This window comes from Schistocerca gregaria, chromosome 2 (genome assembly GCF_023897955.1).
Source record: "Schistocerca gregaria isolate iqSchGreg1 chromosome 2, iqSchGreg1.2, whole genome shotgun sequence".
Taxonomy (NCBI): domain Eukaryota; kingdom Metazoa; phylum Arthropoda; class Insecta; order Orthoptera; family Acrididae; genus Schistocerca; species Schistocerca gregaria.
In genome coordinates, this window is record NC_064921.1 from 278,480,292 (window position 1) to 278,502,153 (window position 21,862).

The window sequence follows — 21,862 nt, forward strand, 5'->3', positions numbered from 1 at the left end:
TCATCAATATATGACAACTGTAGTAATCCAAAAAGTCCAACAGTATTTCTCATACTAACAAAATGGATTTATTACCAAGGGGGCCTCTTGTTGTATAAGCTATATTGAAATCTACATGCAGAAATAAACATGTTCAAATATTTCTCTTTCACCCTCCAGTAGTCATGTGACTTTCTGTTACATTATTGGTTGTGTGTGTGTGACAGCTTTCATCCAACACTGTTTTCATTGTTTTTTTTACAACAATGAAAGGAAACAGGATATACAGTTGCATAATGACATAGGGTTCAATTAATTACTCAACTCCACACTTTAATGTGCTATATTTGTTATAAAATCGACTTGTAACATTTTAATAAAAACAAAGAAAAGTATAGCAGTAAAAATGAATAATAAGTGCAGTTTCTGAACAATACCCTACAATACCCGTATATGTGCCTCACTTTAGAATTTACAAATGCAAAAGGCATTTATTGCAGTTAAGTTTAGTATATTGTAAAACATTACCATAGGCTGGTACCTTCCATTTTAAACCACATCCTTTTTTTTTGAGGCAACTCATCAATCAAGTCCACACCAACTTTTATCATGTTGTAAAATGTTATGAGCTCAGACTTTTTTGCATCCCTTGTATTTGTTATTGCCTGCAGTAATGGGCTCCACCATTCTTATTACTACATCCTATGGAGTATTGCTTTGTTATAATGTTCAACAGGTTGTTAACTGACACAGTGTTCCAAACTTACTGTATATGCTGTCTTGGAATCAACAAAAGAAAATGTTTTCAGCAAAAAATGACAGTTACCTCTAAATGTCAATAGTTGTGCAGCTACAGTAAAGAAATTACTTAGAAAGACCTTATATGCTTTTACTCCAAATACTTCTCTTATGGCATCTAAATTTTCAATTTTCTTTCTTAGGTTTCTGTCTCTTACATTATGCACACATAAGCATCGTAAGAGAAAGTGAAGTCTTTGTTCACTCATTAATAAGTAACATCATTCTATGACATTGCCTTTGCAGTTGTCCCACATTTAATAATTGTTTTTGTTAGATAATCTCATTGTGCCCATAAGAGACAGTAAACCCAACAATGCTCTGGTTTCTCTTTCATCCATATTACGGGCATTTGGTCCCTGCCAAAATGTGACCTGACCATTTCCATCTAAATACTTTTACTATCAGTTATTATTCTAATGACACTATCATCATATAAAAACCAAAACATGCCAGCTTCAGAATTTACTTATTAGGTTCTGTTTCTAGGTCCAGACAGATTCATGATTGTATTGTGTGCCGAAGTATGTAAGCTTGTTGAGGGCTTCTGTTCCGGCCATTTTGATGTCTTATCTTTACCCAAGAAATATCTTTCTTTTGCACCATAAAATATCCTCTTTCTGATCCTCTGACATCTCTTCCACAGAAGATGAATGGTGGTCACTGAGCACTACGCTGTCTTCTTCACCTTCGGAATCATCATCAGAGATGAGATTCTCCTCTACATTACAAAGTCTGTTAAACCAAGTCGACAGTGCTGCTGCGTCTGAAGTTTTCTCAACATTCTTCCTTTTATTTGACAGAGAAATTCAAATATTACCAGTAATCATGACTAAAGATTCAAAGGAAATGCAAAAATAAATAGAAATACAAAAACAATTATACAGTATTAATACAAACCCAATAATACAAACATTAAACACTGAAAAATAAATAACTTACCTATTCTAATAGGAACCAAAATGGTAACACGAACAACATTCGAACAACAATGGTGACATACTGACCTTTAAAGTGGAACTCAAAGCCACACAAATTCACATCTTTGTACAACCCATACCAGCAAAAATATAAAAAAAAGGGAATCACTTGGGATTTATGTCACCTACATGATTATTCAAGGGTTAAATATACCAGCAAAAATATAAAAAAAAGGGAATCACTTGGGATTTATGTCACCTACATGACTATTCAAGGGTTAAATTGGTCACTTTGTTTTATCTTTGGTCCCATGCACCTTTCACTGAGTTTCTTTCTCATCTACATACACTGTTAGGTGCTCATCATATCCCTTACATTCTTGTTAGTCCCTTATGTTGCCCACAAGTCAGATTATTTTTCCAGTGATCCATGGTATATTTTGACAGATTCCTCTATGTAAAAATAACAACACTTTTATCACAGGATGTTGTGAAACGGGTAACAGACACTAGCTGAAGTCACACTGATTATTTGTTACACATTTTATTGTGAATCATCACCATAGGATAGTGTTGCAGGGTTACACATGTATACAGAGCCTAAAAAAAAAAAATTGGGATATTTCATTGACACCATGACATGGTAATAACATTAACAGAGTCAGCGGCTTGCCATCTTATGGTTAGCAGTGCTTTCTCTTGATCTCCATGTCCTGGGTTCAATTCTCAGCTGGCTTGGAGTTTTCTCTAATGGGGACTGGGTATGTGTGATGTCCTCATCATCATTTCATCATTAGTGTGCAAGTCATTGAAGTAATGTCAACTAAAAAGCCTTACACCAGGTGGCCAAATCCCCAGGAGGGGGATTTCAGCCACAACTGCCATATGCACATTTCAGCATTAACTGACAGTCCGTATCTCTCATAAAAAGCACAGCAGTTATCTGAGAATGAAATGATTGTTTGCTGCTACTGGCATCAATAGAATCATTAAAATATTTTGTAAATATTTTTTGTGACTGAGAATATTTTCACAAAAACTTATCTTACTACACAGTCATGGGCATTCTCAATATGTCACTCACGCATTTACTTCTGCTCTATAGTTGTCTCATCTATGCAGTTGTTTTGTTCAACATCTATTGCATATGGTACTTTCATAATTTTTGAATCTATTACCAGGTGTACCAATATGAAATTAGCAGGTTTTTTTGTGAAAATGAAATACTAATTTTGAATTGAAAAGTAAAAACATTGTATTAAAAGTACTGACCATTGCTTTCTATACATTTTGACCCCTTTCTGGCAATTTGTGGACACCACACCAATAGAAATGTTCGTCTTTTGAAGCAAACCAATCAGACACTCAATTTTCGACTTCTTCATAGGAATCAAAGGGTTCCTCAGCCAATGCGTGTCCCATTGATGAGAACAAATGGTAGTCGGAAGGGGCCAAGTCTGGTGAATATGATGGGTGGGGTAGCAGCTCCAAGCCAAGTATTTTGATCATATCCTGAACCAGTTTTGCTTTGTGTGTAGGTGCATTTTCATATAAAAAAAATTACTTTGCCATGTCTTCTGGCCCATTTTGGTCTTTTTTTATCAATGCATAGTTCAAATTGATCATTTGTTGTCTGTAATGATTAGTATTCACAGTTTCACTGGGTCATAGAAGCTCATGATACACCACACCTTTCTGATCCCACCAAACACAGAGCATTGTCTTCTTGCTGAATCGATCTGATTTTGCAGTCGATGTTGATGGTTGTCCCAGATTAACCCAGGATTTTTCCCATTTAGGATTCTTAAAATAAATCCAGTTTTCATCAACAGTTACAATTTAATGCAAAATTGATTTTATTTCATGTCTTTGAACCAAAATTTGACAAATGGTTTTTCAGTTTTCCATTGTCTTTCATTCAATTCATGTTGCACCCATTTTCCACACTTTGTGATCTTTCCCATAGCTTTCAAATGGTCAGCAATTGTTTGTTGTGCAACATTTAGCATTGCTACCATTTGCTTCTGACTCAAAGTATCATCTTCACCCAATATTGCTTGCATTTGGGCATCTACGAACTTTTTTGGTGATCTTCCACAGTCTTCATTTCTTACATCAAAATCATTATTTCTGAACCATTGAAACCATCTTTTGCATGTTGCTTCTGATAGAGCATGATCATCATATGTCTCAACAAGCATTCAATGTGACTCTGCAGCACTTTTTTCCAAATGAAAACAAAAAATTAATGCTTTCTGCAAACCATCACTTTCTGGTACAAAATTCAACATTGCTAATAGGATGAAAACATATGATGTTGTTAGTTCCATGACTTGATGTATACTAAATATCTTTGACAGATGTCACACCAAACAAACAAACAAAAATTAAGGCTCGTTCACAACAAATGTTCCCTATCGATACATTTTTATCTTAACGCTCATTTCATACTGGTACACCTGGTATTTGTATGACAGTGCTTTCCTTCCTTTATCCTTTTCAACTTCAGCCTTGCTTTCTTATTACTAAATTATGGATTGTGTACTATCTCATCACTGTACATTTTAAAGTACAATAATATGTTCCTAAATCCTCATTCAACAATGATTCAGTCCAGCTGTTACCATTCAGACCAGTAGACAATGAATAATGAAAATCATGTCTGTTAGAATACTCTGTCAACACATCTGCTCCCTGACTAATTATTGACATCAGGAGAGTGGAACATTTAAGGACTCAATACTTCATTACCTATATCTGTTTATAACAATGTTTATTGCTCTATATTTATAGGAAGTATATAAAATTACCATTTAATTTCTTATTGACCCTCAAGTCATTAGAGATAATAATTAGATTAATTAACCAAGCACTCCTTTGTGAATCATTTCTCTAATACCATTTTATTGATTTTTACTTATTTGGAGACGATAGCATAATATTATATAAAACATAGAATTGTTGGAATGAATAAGCGTATCTTGAAATTTAAATGCTGGTCCTGTGAATCAATGGTATAGTTTTAACATAAAAATGTACTTTTGGAGCAATAAACTTGTATTTTGTCACACATGAAATGAAAAATAACTTCACATTTCTCAAATTAAAATATGTTTTTATTTGATACATCATCATAAATAGAGATTTTATACATTTGGAAATCATCGACAAACAAAATAAAAGGAAAAAGATAAATTACAAAACTGACAATCAGTATGACTCAATACAATACATACTTTCTTGCAGACCACTCAATTTAGTAACCAAGTAGTGAAATAAAAGCTAGCTATACTTCACATTATAATCATATGAGATCATCATCTCAACATAGGCTATTAAATAATATTGCTGATGCATAGTTTCAAATAACATTCATTATACGTAATTAATGGTCTTATATGCCTCCATTTTAACCCCATAGTCATCCCTCCTGTCCCTCTAAGATGTGCATAATAACGAATTCAACATAGATTGCATGATATAGTCAAGTATCAATGCCCTGCATGTCTTTGCTCCAATGCAAACAACCACTGTACAGGAACTACAAACCAATCACCTGTTTACTTTACTCTCACACACACTTACATATGTATATCTATATACTGAGTCTGCTTCACCCACAATCGCAATTCCAGTACACAGTGATGATAAAACTAGACTGATATGAAAACATAGTTACATTTTATGAATGAGGTATGTATCTATAACAGTGACACAATCCCAACAGATTTAAGATTCTTTAACAATTTTCTGCTCCCTATATTGCCATTATGTGGAAAATGTTTTGATGCACCATGAGTGTTGAGGTGAAATTATGTGAAGTCTTAGCTAATCTTGTAGCAGACTTAGCATTAGTTTGGAGAAAGGAGTATTAAAAAACAATTTATCAAGCAACATATTTCTTCCAAACATCATCTGAGCCTTTCCTGTAATCTGAGACTTATGTTTTAATGGTATGGATAAAATATAGCAACAACAGTTACAGAGAGAGAAGAAAAATGTAAATGTAAATGCTCGAAATCTCATCCTCACAATGTATGTTTGTTGTGACTAACTTAATATTCTGATGATAACCGGAACAAGCCAGTTAAATGCATACAGACATCATAAACTGTTTCAAGTTCCTATTTTTGAGAATCACAATGAAGCTATTGCACTGTTATGAGTGCAGAAAATTTTTAAGGTTATATGAATCACTATTTTTTTATGTGGAACATTCTTCTGGATTCTGTGCGGCATTTTTTTCAGCAGCATCTTAAATGTTGTATGCTGATCACACAACTCCTGAGAGAAACAGGGTCACAATAAACATATTTTGAGGGTGTGATTGGTTAATTATAGATAGAAAATACCCAAGTACAAAAAATAGGAAGATACTAAAATTTCTAGAAACAACTAAACTAAACTAAATCTATCAAAATCTGAGGAAAGGCCCATAGAAAGGAAGATGTGTAAATGATAGCAGTTTGGAATGGATTATGGGAAGATTACTGCTAATTCATTTCATGTCATAACATGATTTTTAAATTTTTCATTACAAAAATTTATCTAGAATGTCTATACTAAATCTGATATGGCTATCAACAAGTGCAGTGTAAACCACTACTTTCTTTGTTGATTGTATATATGAAAATTTTCTGATATATTATTGGCATGAAATCAGACCAAAACAAAAAGAGTTTTAGAGATGTGAGAAGTTTCAGTCTGCCACCACAGTAGTAAAATTAATGTACTGTATATTGCTAATGCAATATGTGTTCTGGATGAAGAGACTCTACTGTGTATAAATTCATTCAGAAGAATGATAGTGACAGCATTACAAATAATGCCGATACACCAAACAGAAAGATTGTATGGCTTCCAGCACATTTAGTGGCATGTTGTAGATTATATGACAATGAGTTATGGAGTGAAAATAAAGGTTACATGTCACCTTACTAGCAATCTTCATTGCTCATTCATTGGCAAATAAACATCGCACTATATGTACATTACATACATGTTACAAGAAGTTTTTCCAGCTGAGTGGAATCATGATACAGATAACATGAATGAAGAACGTCACAAACTGATTAAAGTAGGATGGCACTACAATGGAATGAACAATGACACTGAGAGAAAAAATCTTTCATTTATGTCATAAAATTTATGAAATATAATTTCTGGTAATAAACCTCTTTCTGCACTTTTGTAAGTACTGTCTTCTAGGAACTACTTAACAATGTCTGTATGAAACTAAGCTGAGGTAGAAAATCTTTATATAATATGAACTGTCTCTGCATGTTGAATACCATATTTCTTGTATATAGTGTGTGTAATCACCAACATTTTTGCTGTTGTAGCTATGTTATGATACATTTTTTTTACAGCACAGTTGTCAGCAATTACAATGTTATAAGAATTCTACAGTATACGAGATATTACTTGTCATTATGAATTTGGTACTGGCATTCAACAGCAGAGATTTTCTATATTTTATTGTGAAGCGTAGGAAACATTACAGTCTCAGCTGCTGTAATAAGTAATGGCAGTTTTGCAGGTTTCCACCTGATAAATATTTCTTAAACATTTCAATTACCTAGACAGGAAATAGGAACAGCTCTATGGCTACAGCAGAGTTCCTGAAATATTTCATGAATGAGTCAGAAGTGCTTGATGAATGTATTATTACTCTCAAATTAAGCAATGGCACAGAAGTAGTTCCTAGTTCATGTCATGAAAATGGAAAATAATCTATCTATTATTAAATATTATATACAAATACTCTGATGGACATTCTGTGTACTACTAATTTAAAAATATGTCCATAGCACTGCTGATTCATCAACAATTTCATAACAACACCAATAACAGAACACACATAACATGTATTCAACTGTCTTCCTATTTTACAATAATTATCACTAGACCAAATGTTAACATCTGCATACATGCTGAAACATGGGAAAAATATATAAGACAAAAAGCTGCATTGATCTGATGTAATTCAACTACATGCAGCTTCTTTCAATGACCTGATAATATAAAGTAGGAACTGGATGTATGTAGTATTTCATGGCAGAATGTTTCATTCAATACTCAGCACTGTTGAAGCATGGGCTGGTTTGTTAATCTAACTTCTATACAGAAACTTTTAAGATTATCTGTTCAACATCTATTAAAATGTAATTTCTTCTTCAGCTGAAGCAGAAGAAGAGTTAAAAGGAAATTTGTGAGGAACTTCACCATTTTCCATTAATATTAACACCCATATTTCTTATTTCCTTCATTATTACAAACATAATAATTTTCATTGAACTTGACTATATCTTGCAATTTTTGTAAAATACATGGGAAAGCATACACATTTTCGGTACGTCATTAGTAACTAGAAAGTTACAAGGAGCTCTAGACACCATGGTGTTCAAAACATCCATTGTGAATGGCAGAACCTCTGTGTACAGTTCTACGTTGATGATTAAAATACTTTAAAAAAATACTTGTTTCTGCTGTTAAATCATATAGAGGCAATACCACAATTTAATGTAAGATGTTTGTATAAAGAAGAAACAATTAAACAGTGAACATAATAGAAACTGATGTAAGGAGATGCAGCAATCATATATTTAACATTGTAATTTCAGTGGATGGCAAACAGTCAAAAAAGAAAATCAGTATTCTAACAAGGTAAAATCGTGATATGTCTCAAAAATTTGTGCTGGTGCCTTGCGGATTCACAGTGACGTAACTTCATGAATCGACATGCCATTTTGGTCATGCTTGGTAATGCACCATAACAAAGTTTATGGATCAAAGAACAGTTTAATAACCAGTAAATATCATGAAAGAGCACAAAAAAATGTTAAAATGCAAATTACAAAATCTTATAGGTCTACATCATAACTGATGAACAGAACAATTTTATGGAGTGTTACATGAAAGTCAGTAAGAAGCAAAAGATTAACATTCCTTTAATTCAGCACGTACTGCACCAAAAGTGGGAACATGATACACAAAAATGAACAAAAAATCCCTGGCTAACCTTAAAAGAAGAGGGCAGAATACACAAACAAGCTGAAATAAATTCAAAGGTTATAAAGTTTCGAAACACAGCTCCCGAAAGAATAACAGTGGTTTCAAAAACTGAAAACAATTGTTACGTAGAAGTTGGCAGTGACAACAAATATTTCAGTCTCTTGCATCCTTACGGCTGTCACAGCAGACAGATCTCAAAAAATTTCAAAATGGATTAGCATTTGTGACCTACTACTTAACAGTTTTTGTGAATTCCCTGTATGTTCTACTGACTGTTAACAAAATCAAAAAATGGTGTTTCTGTGGCAACTTCACAATTTCAGGACAACCAGCTGTAACATAGCTCATTACAAAACTGTTTTTCAGATGTGATATCTATTTTTTCTGTACTATAATTTTTCTTGGTGAGTATATGGTAACATGCATGGGGGTCTACATTATCTTCAGTTATTCAATTTTATAAAAAGTAATTAACTTTTACTACAAAGCAGTAATAAATAAAGTAATGAAGGACTTACTTTTAACTTTTTTATAGTTTAGATAAAGTAATTGTTCATATGCTGTGATTTATATGACAGGCATATTATTCACTGACTATGAAATTACTGCACCCCCTTAGCTATGTGACCTATCTCAAAAACAAAAGGGAATAATTACAATGTGGGTTGATTAACTCCACAAAAACTCCTTAACCTTTAATGTTTTTTAATTGCATCTCAGTCTATCACCAATACTATGTCTTGCACAAATATGTACGTTTGTGGAAAAAAAGCAAACACAACTATTCTTCCGCATTTTAGTATATGGCATTAACTTTCATTCTGTAATATCATACAATAACAAGTGGTTTGGCCATGGGGTCACTGATAATATTATCATATATAATGGCAATCAAACAGGAGTCCACAGCTTACTGAAAATATGAGTAAATACCCTGATTCCGAGTCAATGGATGTGAAAAACAAGCCTCAGTTGATGTTGTAACAGTGTCGGTGTAAAAACTTGCAAGATGTCCTTTGGTGATGTAATTCTTATGAAAACATGTGTACAAAATGATTCCCCTTACTGCTATGGTGTATAACACACAGAAACATTACAAAACAGTATTACACTTGAACTTTCACAGATTAACAGTTACTGCACTCTGGAAGTACTTTGGTGTCATACTGAAACTGTAATATGTAACTGTCCACAGTATGTATATTGGGTTGCATTTCATTAAATAATTCACTGTTGAAAATAAATCAATACAAACCAGTAGAATGGATAAAAAAAAAGTTGGATCATATTATCCGAGCATTTTCTGTGAAACAAAATAGATGCAGCTTACAACAATGAGGATTTAATGTCTGCCAGAGTAGATTTAAAGTTGCAGCTTATTCATTTTTACTGAATATGAGGTCCCTACTTGCTTATTAAGTGTCACATTCTGGAACAGCAGAAGAGATATAATTGTAAATGATAGCAACGACTGATAGCCCACAAAACTGCGCAGCTGAATCAGTCCATTACACGTTATTGCTAGCAGTATACATGCAAAACAGTACCTTTAAAGCAGTTGTTTGCCAAATATGATAGAAATTAAATTACGTTAGAAGGTGCCGTAAAAACAAACTACAGAGTGGCAGCTAATGTTTGCATAAATTACATGAAATTCTGCCACTAAATGCAAATGCTTGGAATGTTTCATTTAATACTGTTCATTTAACACAAAAGACATGTTTAACATATTCTATTACACCTTTCCCCATAGTCAATATATCCAGAAACAAATACAGAACTGTAATGTTGTACTTATTATGTAAAGGAACTTTACAAACGTGCTTCATGCGATGCCATAGGATCAAAGTAATACAAAGCCTCATACAGATAAATTATAGGTAAATGTTTACACTCAGTTAAATATATCTACAATATATATTAAAGTGCACAACCTTTTATCAATCTTCACTAAGTATCGAATGAAAACAAAATGAAGAGGTATACAAATCTAAATGGACACCATGAAAACTTGCAATACTTTTTCATCGAGTGACCTGAGTGAACAAGTAACATAAGAAAACAAACACATTTTATTTATACTGTGCTGGGCAGTTTACACTAATAAGCAATCATCCATACTCAGAAAAACTGCCTTACTTCAGCTAACATTAATGGCCCATTTAAGAAGCAATAAATCATTAATGCAAATATACATAAATTTTCATTTATAATTACAATAAATATATCTTGAAATAAGAGCATAATAAATAACTATAGACAATTTTAAAACTTTGGTTAGTATCAATAAATTATTATTTAAAGTACTGTGAAGTATACATATAACAACGCTTCATATTTCTCTTATTTTATCAATATACAGAAATAAAAATTAGTGTGTTCAAATTAAGAATAATTTTTTTAAAAAAATGTATATACAAGTAACTGAAAGGCATCAAACTTACATAATAAAGTCAGAAAGCTGATGCCAAGACATCATCACTCTTGGTACATGAAGTTATTTGGGGAAGAAACTTGGACAGCTGGAGGAAACATAATCTCCATTTTAAAACTCAGTAAATTTCAGCACTAATAAATTATGTAACGACTATGACAGGGAAAATGTCTACATCAATAGTGAATTACTGCCCTGTTTCACAGTAACTTGTATGCAATTACAACAAAACAGAATAGTGGAGAAAACAGCCTGTAGTGCTTAATGGGAAAAAAAGTTCAGAATACTCGGTTTGACAAATCACATGTAAATTAATGTGAAAACTTGAACCACACTTTTAAACAGTAAAAACACATCATTATTAATATAATCACTGTTTCTAAAATTGCATGCCCTTAATCTGGAAGCCTGAAGTAATGTCATGTGTAAAGTTCCTAGAACAGTCAACTAACATTACTTGATGTGTCATGTATTTATATACATACATATGCACACACAATGTACGTGTATGAAAAGCTGTTCCTTCTCAATGGAACATTACCCTGCAATTGTTTTGGGAAGTAAGTAATTAAAATATGTTATCCATGAAAACACTTCTAGATGCAGATTAATGTCTGTTCATGTGAAAAATCTATACCTCATATAAAATGTTAAAGCATCCCACATTTGAAACTGTTTTAATTGTCAAAAATATCCACATTAAAATTCAGTATTTACTCTGTACCATGATTAAAATTTTGTGTGAGAAAAAATTAATTTAACTGATAAATGAATTATATCACAGTATATGCAATGTTCCTTCTATTTTGCAATTTTGTTGGCATCATGAATACTGCTTGTGTCTGCAGACGGAAAAACTGCAGTACATTGATGCATCTTATGTCAGCATACATTTTAAAGCTCCTAACAGAATAAAATTAATGTTTCCATTTTACACTGGTTAATTTACTCAATTTTATCAGCAACCATTCATACTTTTTTCTTGTGATAGTGAAGAATACATCCTCACATATTAACTGACATATTCAACTTTCTAAAAAACAAGACCCCCAAATTGTAGTTCAGAAAGGTGGCAACACACAATTTTGGGAAGTTTTACATAACTTTTGTAATAGTTATGAGAAGTGATACTGAAAATCAAAGGATCATTCAATTTGCCTTCAAATGATTACATCAATGGAAAAGAAAATAAGGGAAATCCTCTATGACATTTTCAGCCATTCTTCTTACTCTGCAATAACATGTCCATTGCATTTACTGTGAAAACTGTCACAAAACATAACTGTCTCCTGAAAGAATAGTCTATATGGTATAAAATATGTTCTGTGGACAATGAAGTATTCAAATCAGTCACTATAATGCCAACATAATTTAATGCCAATCATTTTATCTCCCTTAAAAATTTAGCATATGTAAATTCTTATTGTGATTCTTGATCCAAATTTCATCAGTTCTAGTTCTTTTTTTTCATAAATTAAACCTGATTGTAGTGAAAGAATTTTAAGATTCAAAACATTCAACAGACTACATACAGTAATTTGTACAATTTGTTCTCTCAAATCTATATACAAAAGGGTTCAACAGAGGCCGATGTAAATTAGGCAACATAATACATGTCATATAAGATTCTTGGAAAGAGACAATTTATTATTTAGTGGTCAGTTATATATACTCGACCAAAACGTCAGTTTGAAATGCTTGAAAATTGTTCCATAGTAAAAAGAATATTTTCCAAACAAAATAGTTTAGCATTTAAATGTTTGTTTTTTGTAACAAAGAATATTTGAATCTAAATTTTCAATTACTTCTTGAACCACAATAGCTGTGAAACAAACGTGAAAATCTTGGATAAACCTATTATGTCCTCAGAAATCTTTATTAAAATATTCCTGAGACTATATAGCACTTGAAATAATTTGGCCTCTGTTTATGCCCTTACTTTACAACCACACACATGTGTGAAACATATTTTACTGTAAATGACAAAGAATTTGGCTGAAAAATGGAGAAATGCTGCATTTTAATACATGTCAATAAGCTGATTCTTTTTTTTTCTTTTTTTAAGTAGAGCCTCATACTCTCTGCATTTTTCACATACAATGAAATCCAAAATCTCACACTTCACTGCTGCCACTGAAGTGTCAAGAGACATAAGTTAAATACCATTTTTCATTTTCCTGCATACATACTGTGACTGTAGATAAAATGAAAGTAATGCAGTTTATATATGAAATGAGGTTTATGTTAAGCCCTTATTAATTTTTAAGCTATACAATAGAACAGAACACATAACCTATTTCTATTTATCAGCCAGCATCTTCAAATTTTTAATAGTGGTATGAAACAGTTATTATAGAGAATCTTTTTCACCTTCACAACCACATAAACCTTAAAACATTTTACTGTTTTATATCAGTTCATAGTGACAGATTTCAAAATGCCTAAATGTTGTGCTGGAAAATCAAATGGTATTGGAATAGGGAATTCACATTACAGTGTACCATAATCCATTGAACAGAATGCAAGCTTTGCTTTCTGCACAGCTTTTCTGTGGCTAGCGCACTTCAATATGACAATATGGATCATTTCATGCTATAACAAAAATACTAGTAGAGTAAAAGAGGAGCTCAGGTTGAAGAAATTAGAAGAGGACTGATAATGAAAAATCATCTTAATTCTGAACAATGCAGCATTTCAGTAGATGTACTTGAGTGTCTGTGTGGATGGGTGTGTAAGGGTATTCACTTACATTAGAAAAAAAGGCAGCAGCTTGAAAACTAATAAAGTCCTTGTGCTGTCACAGATTTGTGTGCATCATGCATCACTCTATGACAAAATAGTACCTTCAGTGACAACAGTGTTGTGAAAAGCAGATATGTCCACATAATTAGCTAAAAGAGTTAGTTCCTTATCAATATTGTACTTTTAAAACTTATCATACAGCATTCAACACATTTATTCACCAAATACCTTGTCTTTACATTAAACTTTTTCAAAAAAGTGTGAATGTTGATTTTTTTTTCTCTCTGTGGGCAGGAGACAGATATCAGAAAGCAGATTTCCAGCATGGTCAATTTTAAATGGTACTTACATCTTTTAGTCATCAAAAAATACTCTAACACTAATGCTATTACAATCTATCATATTTTTTTAGCAAAACCTGGACATAAAAGAAAATTACTCTATGAATCATGGTACCTAAAATAATGTGTTTTGTGTATGTGTGCATATAAGCAATAGTCATTTTCAGATGTGTTTTCCTATTTTCTAAAATGTCTATAAGAATTGCATTTGTGGGTAGTGTCATTCCATCCAAAATATTCACATAAGCCTTCACAATTGCCTATGGAAGCTTGTTCATATACCACAAGCTCATGACATTTACAGATAAACTTTTTAGCACATGTCAAGTAACCACATTTTCTTGATACCTTGCTGATAACAAACAACAGTTTTACAGTTAAAGCAATGTTTCAAATGCTTTTATAACATTTATCACAACAGTAATAACGCTTCCGTTTCACTTGAAAATCTGTATTATCCATAATTATGGAGGAAAGATTCTGTTAATCATCCCAAGCAATATATTAGCACTTCCATATGCTGTCCAACATTTCTTAACAAGCTTTTTCACTTATCTCACCACAAAAAAACTAATATAAAAAGGATGTTACCTCTACTATGTATTTACTGAAGTATTAATATAGACTATAAAAGCATTTCATATTTGTCTTCAAACTTAAAATTATCAAATATTTGGTATAAATCTCTGCAGGAACTGTTGTTTCTGTTATTATGAATTAACTTAATTAGGATGTATTAATTATAATTAAATATAAGTTACTTGGAACATTGGCATTTGAAGTCAGTCTTGTAAAGTAAACAATCAACCATGGAACATGACAATTTCATGTTGACACATTTTCTATCTTTTTGTCTGATTGTGTGTACTTCCTAACATATATATAGAAAGCACAAGAGAAAGACAAAAATCTATCAAAGTGTTTCATGTTGCACCAAACCCATCACAATATTTCTGCACCTCTTATGCACACCATTTCTTTTCAGCACCCAAGTTTATTGTGGCTGTGAATAAGCTGGATTTCAGTCAAATGCAGAGACCTCCAGGTTGTGAGGTAGGCTCATAGATTAATTCCATTTAAGCAGAAAATGTACTTCAACAGCTACAGTAATTTCAAGACAGCATTCTGTACAAAAATGTGATGGTCTCAGTTTCACATCCAGGAAACATATCTTGAAATGACTGCCCTACGAAAAACAGTAAAATGGTCATGGGAGCACTCAGTCACTACCTAAGATTCTTAGTTTTGACCATTCTGTTCCACAAGTTGTGCAGTGTCCTCTCTTGGCGGTGGTGGTTGTTGCATCACTTCATGTTCTTCATCAACGTTACTATTATTGTTCTCTCTTGATTTGCGTCCACTACCACTTTTGCAGTCATCCTCCCTATTTGCAGCTGTGATGTCCAAGGGAAGGGGCATTGATGGGCCAAACAATTCACGGTTCTTTTCTGACTGAGGGAGGAGATGTATCATGCTGACAGGTACAGGAAATGATGCTGCAAAATCAGGGTAGAAATTTGCAGCTGTGTATGGGTTAAAACTTGGTCCTATTGAAACCAAGTCATGCTCTGAGACTGGAGGTCCCAACATGTCTTCTGGGTTGTTGGACTTACCAGAAGCATTATTGTTGTTATTATTATTGTTGTTGTTATTTCCATGGCTTGGTCCCATAGGTCCAAGTCCTAAGAGTTCCAAGGGACCAGTTGGCCCACCAAGGCAATCTTTCTTGAGTTGTTCCAGTTTCAACGATTTTCCATATTTTCCACGAACATACATCAGCAAACTGTTATAAGGAATTCCAAAAATTCTGGAAGCTTGAGAGGTTGTCATTTTCTTGTTCCATACATGTTGCAGTGCTTCAGTTAATTCAGCATTAGTCCAAGAGCGTGGTGGTCCACCTCTAGGAGCACTGTGCTGCCCTTTTGGTCGGCCCACTGAATGTACACACAACAGACATTATTGTACTAAATTAAAGAATAAGTATCAAAGCACATTTTTTCACAGTTAAATAACATACACAACAACATTAACACCTTTATGATTATAAAGAGTTTGGTGCCTTTCATTGCAAACTTTACTCTTTGAAACAAGAATTCAGAAACATGAGATTATTAAAGATTTGTTTAACTATGGAGAAAGTACAATCCTTTTATTCAGGAAAATCACTGGCTATCTTAGAATGATTATCTTGATAACTACTTTAGATCTATTTTTCTTTATCACTCTAAATGTTCTAGTAGACATTGAATCCTATGTATGTTCAGTATGATTTAGATCTTGAGAACATGTTAGCAAAGATGTGAGTAATTTCTCCATTAAATCATGAGTATTTTCATGTATGAAATAAAAGAAAAATACGAACAACAAAGCATACACCAAAACAAAAGTTGGAGGGTCTTATCCTCCATTTTTCAGTAATTCTAGGGCTAAATTATATGACATGGGAAAAGCCCCCCCCCCCCTCTCTCCCCCCCCCCCTCTCTCTCTCTCTCTCTCTCTCTCTCTCTCTCTCTGTGTGTGTGTGTGTGTGTGTGTGTGTGTGTGTGTGTAAACGAATTACGAATTCAGATCTGCATCAACACTCTACCATCATGATTTTGAAATGTTGTATATGTTCTACACATCTAGATACTGTGGTATTTTGTTATTAATGAGCCCACCTCAAGAAGCTAACATGGTCTGAGATCACTTTCAACAAAATGTGAACATAGTTCACAGTGATTTACTACATCATGTTGCTATTTGCAAGGACTGATGCAGTGACACTGTATTTTGTGGTCCATTCCATTATGTTGTTAGAAAAAGGTAAGGATAATCCATCTAAAGTTGCTCAGTCTTGTGTGTACCTTGGATTATTTTAAGGCTTGTCAACAGTCATAAAATCACATACTGAAACAGTCCATTGCGATCTTCCATTCAACGCAGAGACTGATCAAGTTTTATTCTATCAATAACATGCACTACCAAACACCCTGGTAAATCACATGGCTTAGGCCTTTATTAAAGAGGTAAACTAATTAAATAGTATCTCCAAATGAGGACTGCTATTAAGAAGTTAGCATGTGTAATATGAACAGCTGAATGTGATTAGGTCAGGCTATTACAGAGAAAATTATAGAACCCATCAGGAGAGCAGCACAGGCTGCAGTTAGATGCAGAAGATAATTATTCAGTTAGTTGGTTGGGAGATATCATTAAGTACCACAGAAGTAAGAGGTGTAAAAAACATATGAACTATAATAACTAAAAGCCCCATGCGCACAAAAAATTACTATTAACAAGAGAGTGGCAATATTCATTTATGACTGTAATGAAACCATCATGAACCATGATGCTAAACGTTTGCACAGTGACCACAAACTGTGGTAACACAGTAGAGTGACCATGGGTCAGTGAGCAGGAGGGTTGCAAGAATCTTTGAGGTACTGCCTAGATTTCAAATTCCAACAGTCTTCATAAATCACAAAAGAAGGAACATATTAGGAAATGTTTTCACTAAACAACTACGTAAGCACCAATGCTGACTACAGACCATAATGATCTACAAATAAGGCCTCAGATAAGAGATGGTTCAACCTAAGAAAGCAGGAGAAATACATAAACTACATTAAGAAGAGGTATGTAAACAGTTCACTAAATGGAGAAGGTAGCTACAGTTTTCAGTGTCTGGGTTGCTAAGCTGAAACTTAGATAGTTTAGTACATGAGTAATCGGATGTAATCATGACAGAAAATATTACATGTGTGAAAACACTATTGCCATAAGACATGAGGTCAGTCTGGACACCGAAAAAGACCACAGATAATTAATGAAATGAAAATATGCCTAAGCACACATAATATGAAGAAATGCCACAGCATAAGCACGCATGCACGCACGCACACACACACACACACAAACACACACACACACACAAACAAACACACACACACACACACACACACACACACACACACACACACACACACACACACACACACACACACACGCAACTCACACATGACTGCAACCTCAGGCAACTGAAACTACACTGTGAGCAGCAGCACCAGTGCATGATGGGAGTGGCAAATGGGTGAAGGTGATGAAGAGGCTGGGGCGGGGAGGAGGAGGGATAGTATGGTGGTGGTGGTGGACAGTGAAGTGCTGCATGTTAGATCGAGGAAAGGGGAGAAGTGGGAGGGGGGGGGGGGGGGGGGGGAGCAGTGGAAATGGAGAAAAGTAGAAAGACTGGGTGTGATGTGATGGTGGAATGACAGCTGTGTAATGATAGAATGGGAACATGGATGGGGCTGGATGGGCAAGGACAGTGAATAATGAAGGTTGAGGCCAGGAGGGTTACAGGAATGTAGAATGTATCACAGGGAAAGTTCCCACCTGCACAATTCAGAAAAGCTGGTGTTGATGGGAAGGATCCATGTGGTACAGGCTGTGAAGTAGTCACTGAAATGAGGGATGTCATGTTTGGCAGCAGGTTCAGCAACAGGGTGGTCCACTTGTTTCTTGTCTGAAGTTTGGCGGTGGCCATTTATGTGGACAGATGGCATGTTGGCTGCCATGCACACATAGAATGTAGCACAGTGATTGGAGGTTAGCTTGTAGATCACATGACTGGTCTCACAGGTAGCCCTGCCTTTAATGGGATGGGTGACATTCGTGATCAGACTGGAGTAGGTGTTGTTGGGAGGGTGTATGAGACAGGTCCTGCATCTAGGTCTATTACAGGGGTATGCCCCCAAGGTAAAGGGTTGGGAGCAAGGGTTGTGTAAGGATGGACGAGTATATTGTGTAGGTTTGGTAGATGGCAGAATACCACTGTGGGAGGGGTGCGAAGGATAGTTGGTAGGAGCACAACGAGCGGTAGTGGACAATGTAATTCATTTGCTCCAGTCCTGGGTGGTACTGAGTTACAAGGGGAATGCTCCTCTGTGGCTGGATGGTGGGACTTTGGAAGATGGTGGAAGACTGGAAAGATAAAGCACGAGAGATTTATTTTTGTACAAGATTGGGAGGATAATTAAGGTCTCTGAAGGCTTCAGTGAGATCCTCAGTATATTTTGAGAGGGACAGCTTGTCACTGCAGATGCAACGGCCACTGGTGACTAGGCTGTATGGAAGGGCCTTCTTGGTATGGAACGGGTGGCAGCTGTCGAAGTGGAGGTACTGCTGGGAGTTAATAGGTTTGATAATGGACAGAGGCACTGATGTAGCCATCTTTGAGGTGGAGGTCAACATCTAGAAAGGTGGCTTGTTGGGTTGAGTACAACGAGGTGGATTAAATGAGGGAGGAGTTGTTGAGGTTCTGGAGGAATGTGAATAGGGTGTCCTTACCCTTAATCCAGATTGCAAAGATGTCATCAATGAATCTGAACCAAGTGAGGGGTTTAGGATTCTGGGCTTTTAAGAAGGATGCCTCTCAATGGCCCATGAATAGGTCAGCATAGGATGGTGCCATGCAGGTGCCTATAGCCCTACCCCAGATTTGTTTGTAGGTAATACCTTCAAAGGAGAAGTAATTGTGGGTGATCATATAGTTGATAATAGCAACTACGAAGGAGGTTGTTGGCTTGGAATCTGTTGGACACTGGAAAAAGTAGTCTTCAATAATGGCCTAGCCACACCTGGTCATCACATCTGCAGTGACCAGCAGTCCCTCTCTAAATATACTGAGGATCTCACTGAAGCTTTCACAGACCTTAATTAACCTCCCAACTTTGTACAAAAGTAAATCTCTCATCCCTTATATTTCCAGTCTCCCACCATCTCTCAAAGTCCCACCGTCTGGCCACAGAGGGGCATACCCCTTGTAGCTCAGTACCACCCAGGACTGGAGCAACTGAATTACATTCTCTGCCAGGATTTTGACTACCTCTCGTCATGCCCTGAAATGAGAAATGTCCTGTCCACTATCCTTCCCACCCCTCCCACAGTTGTATTCCAACGTGCACCAAACCTACACAATATACTCAATCCATCCTTACACAACCCCTGCTCCCAACTCCTTACCTCATGGCTCACAACCCTGTAATAGACCTAGATGCAAGATCTGTCCCATACATATTCCCACCACCACCTACTCCAGTCCGGTCAGGAACATCACCTATCCCATCAAAGGCAGGGCTACCTGTGAAACTAGTCATGTGATTTAAAAGCTAAGTTGCAACCACTGTGCTGCATTCTATGTGAGCATGACAACCAACAAGCCATCATCTACATAAATGGCCATTGACAAACTTCCACCAAAAAACAAGTGGACCACCCTGTTGCTGAACATTCTGCCAAACTTAACATCCCTCAGTTCAATGACTGCTTCACAGCCCGTGCCATATGGATCCTTCCCACCAACACCAGCTTTTCTGAATTGTGCAGGTGGGAACTTTCTCTGCAATACATCCTACATTTCTGTAATCCTGGCATCAACCTTCATTAGTCACTATCCTCACCCATCCAGCCACTTCCCTGTTTCCATTCTAGCACTATACATCTATCATTCCACCATCACATGCAGTCTTTTTACATTTCTCCTCTTCCACTACTTCCCCCCATCCTCCCTTCCCTCGATCTAACCTGCAGCACTTCACTGTCCACCCTCCCCACCACATATCTCTCCCCAGTCTCCTCCTTACCCCCACCCAGTCACCACTCCTATCATGGAATGGTGCTGATGCTCACAGTGTGTTTTCAGTTGCCTGAGACTGCAGTAACGTGCGTATGTGTGTGTGTGTGTGTGTGTGTGTGTGTGTGTGTGTGTGTGTGTGGCATCTATTGTTGAATAGTGCCTTAATGTCTGAAAGTTTCATTTGTGACAGTGTGTTTGTTTTGGCTATCTGCGACCTAGCGTCTCCGCTATATGGTTAGTAGCAAGTCCGCTATGTGGTTAGTAGCAACTTTCCTTTACATAGTGTAGTCTGACTTTTGACGAATATGTTAACATCTGATTTCAAACAAGAAAAGGCATTGTTAATATGCTTCAAAAAGATAGTTTTTGAAGAAAGGAGGAAAGACCAGTGTTTAATGTCCTGTTGACCACAAGTTCATTAGGGACAGTCCTTTTTTTCTTTTTTTTTAACATGGCTAAGGAAAAAGGGTACACTCTTTGCAAAGGAACAACAACAGCATTGGCATGAAGTCTTTTAGAGAAATCAAGGAAATCTAAGATTGGGTGGCTGGATCCATATTTGAACCATTGTCCTCCTGAATGAGAATCGTGTGTGCTAATCACTACACCACCTCACTCTGTTATCGTTTCTGAGAAATTCTGAAGTTCAATTTGGTGAAACTAGACAGATTCGCAGAAAAGCATTATCATTAAGGACCACAGTAGGCATTAGGAGATAATTATGAAAACTATACATAATAAGCTTAATTTATTCATTCTGGTGAACTGGCCAATAGAGTAATATACCTCTTGTGACAGAAAGAAAATTTGAAGAAGTGCTTGTTGGTAATCAGTTTGTCTTTAGAAAATATGAGGCATGCTGACAGCAGTGTCCACTTTCACAGAGAATTTAGGCACATCTGGATATGAGATAAAATTTGCAGGTCTTAGAAAAACTGTCAGTAATTCCAGCACCGACATATTTATGATGAGAATAGGAATAAAGTACATCAGAGGATACATAATTTATAAAACCTGA

General features: G+C 35.3%; 1 protein-coding gene across 2 annotated transcripts in view; it reads right to left on the reverse strand.

The window, feature by feature from the left end:
• Positions 1-11,042: 11,042 nt before the first annotated feature.
• LOC126336869 (protein jim lovell-like) overlaps positions 11,043-21,862 on the reverse strand; it is a 51,105-nt gene continuing 40,285 nt past the window's right edge. For both annotated transcript variants that reach the window (XM_050000975.1, XM_050000974.1), the window contains one exon: positions 11,043-16,162. In XM_050000975.1, coding sequence (XP_049856932.1) covers positions 15,468-16,162 — 695 coding nt within the window. In that variant the 3' untranslated portion in view covers positions 11,043-15,467. The remainder of the gene's footprint in view (positions 16,163-21,862) is intronic.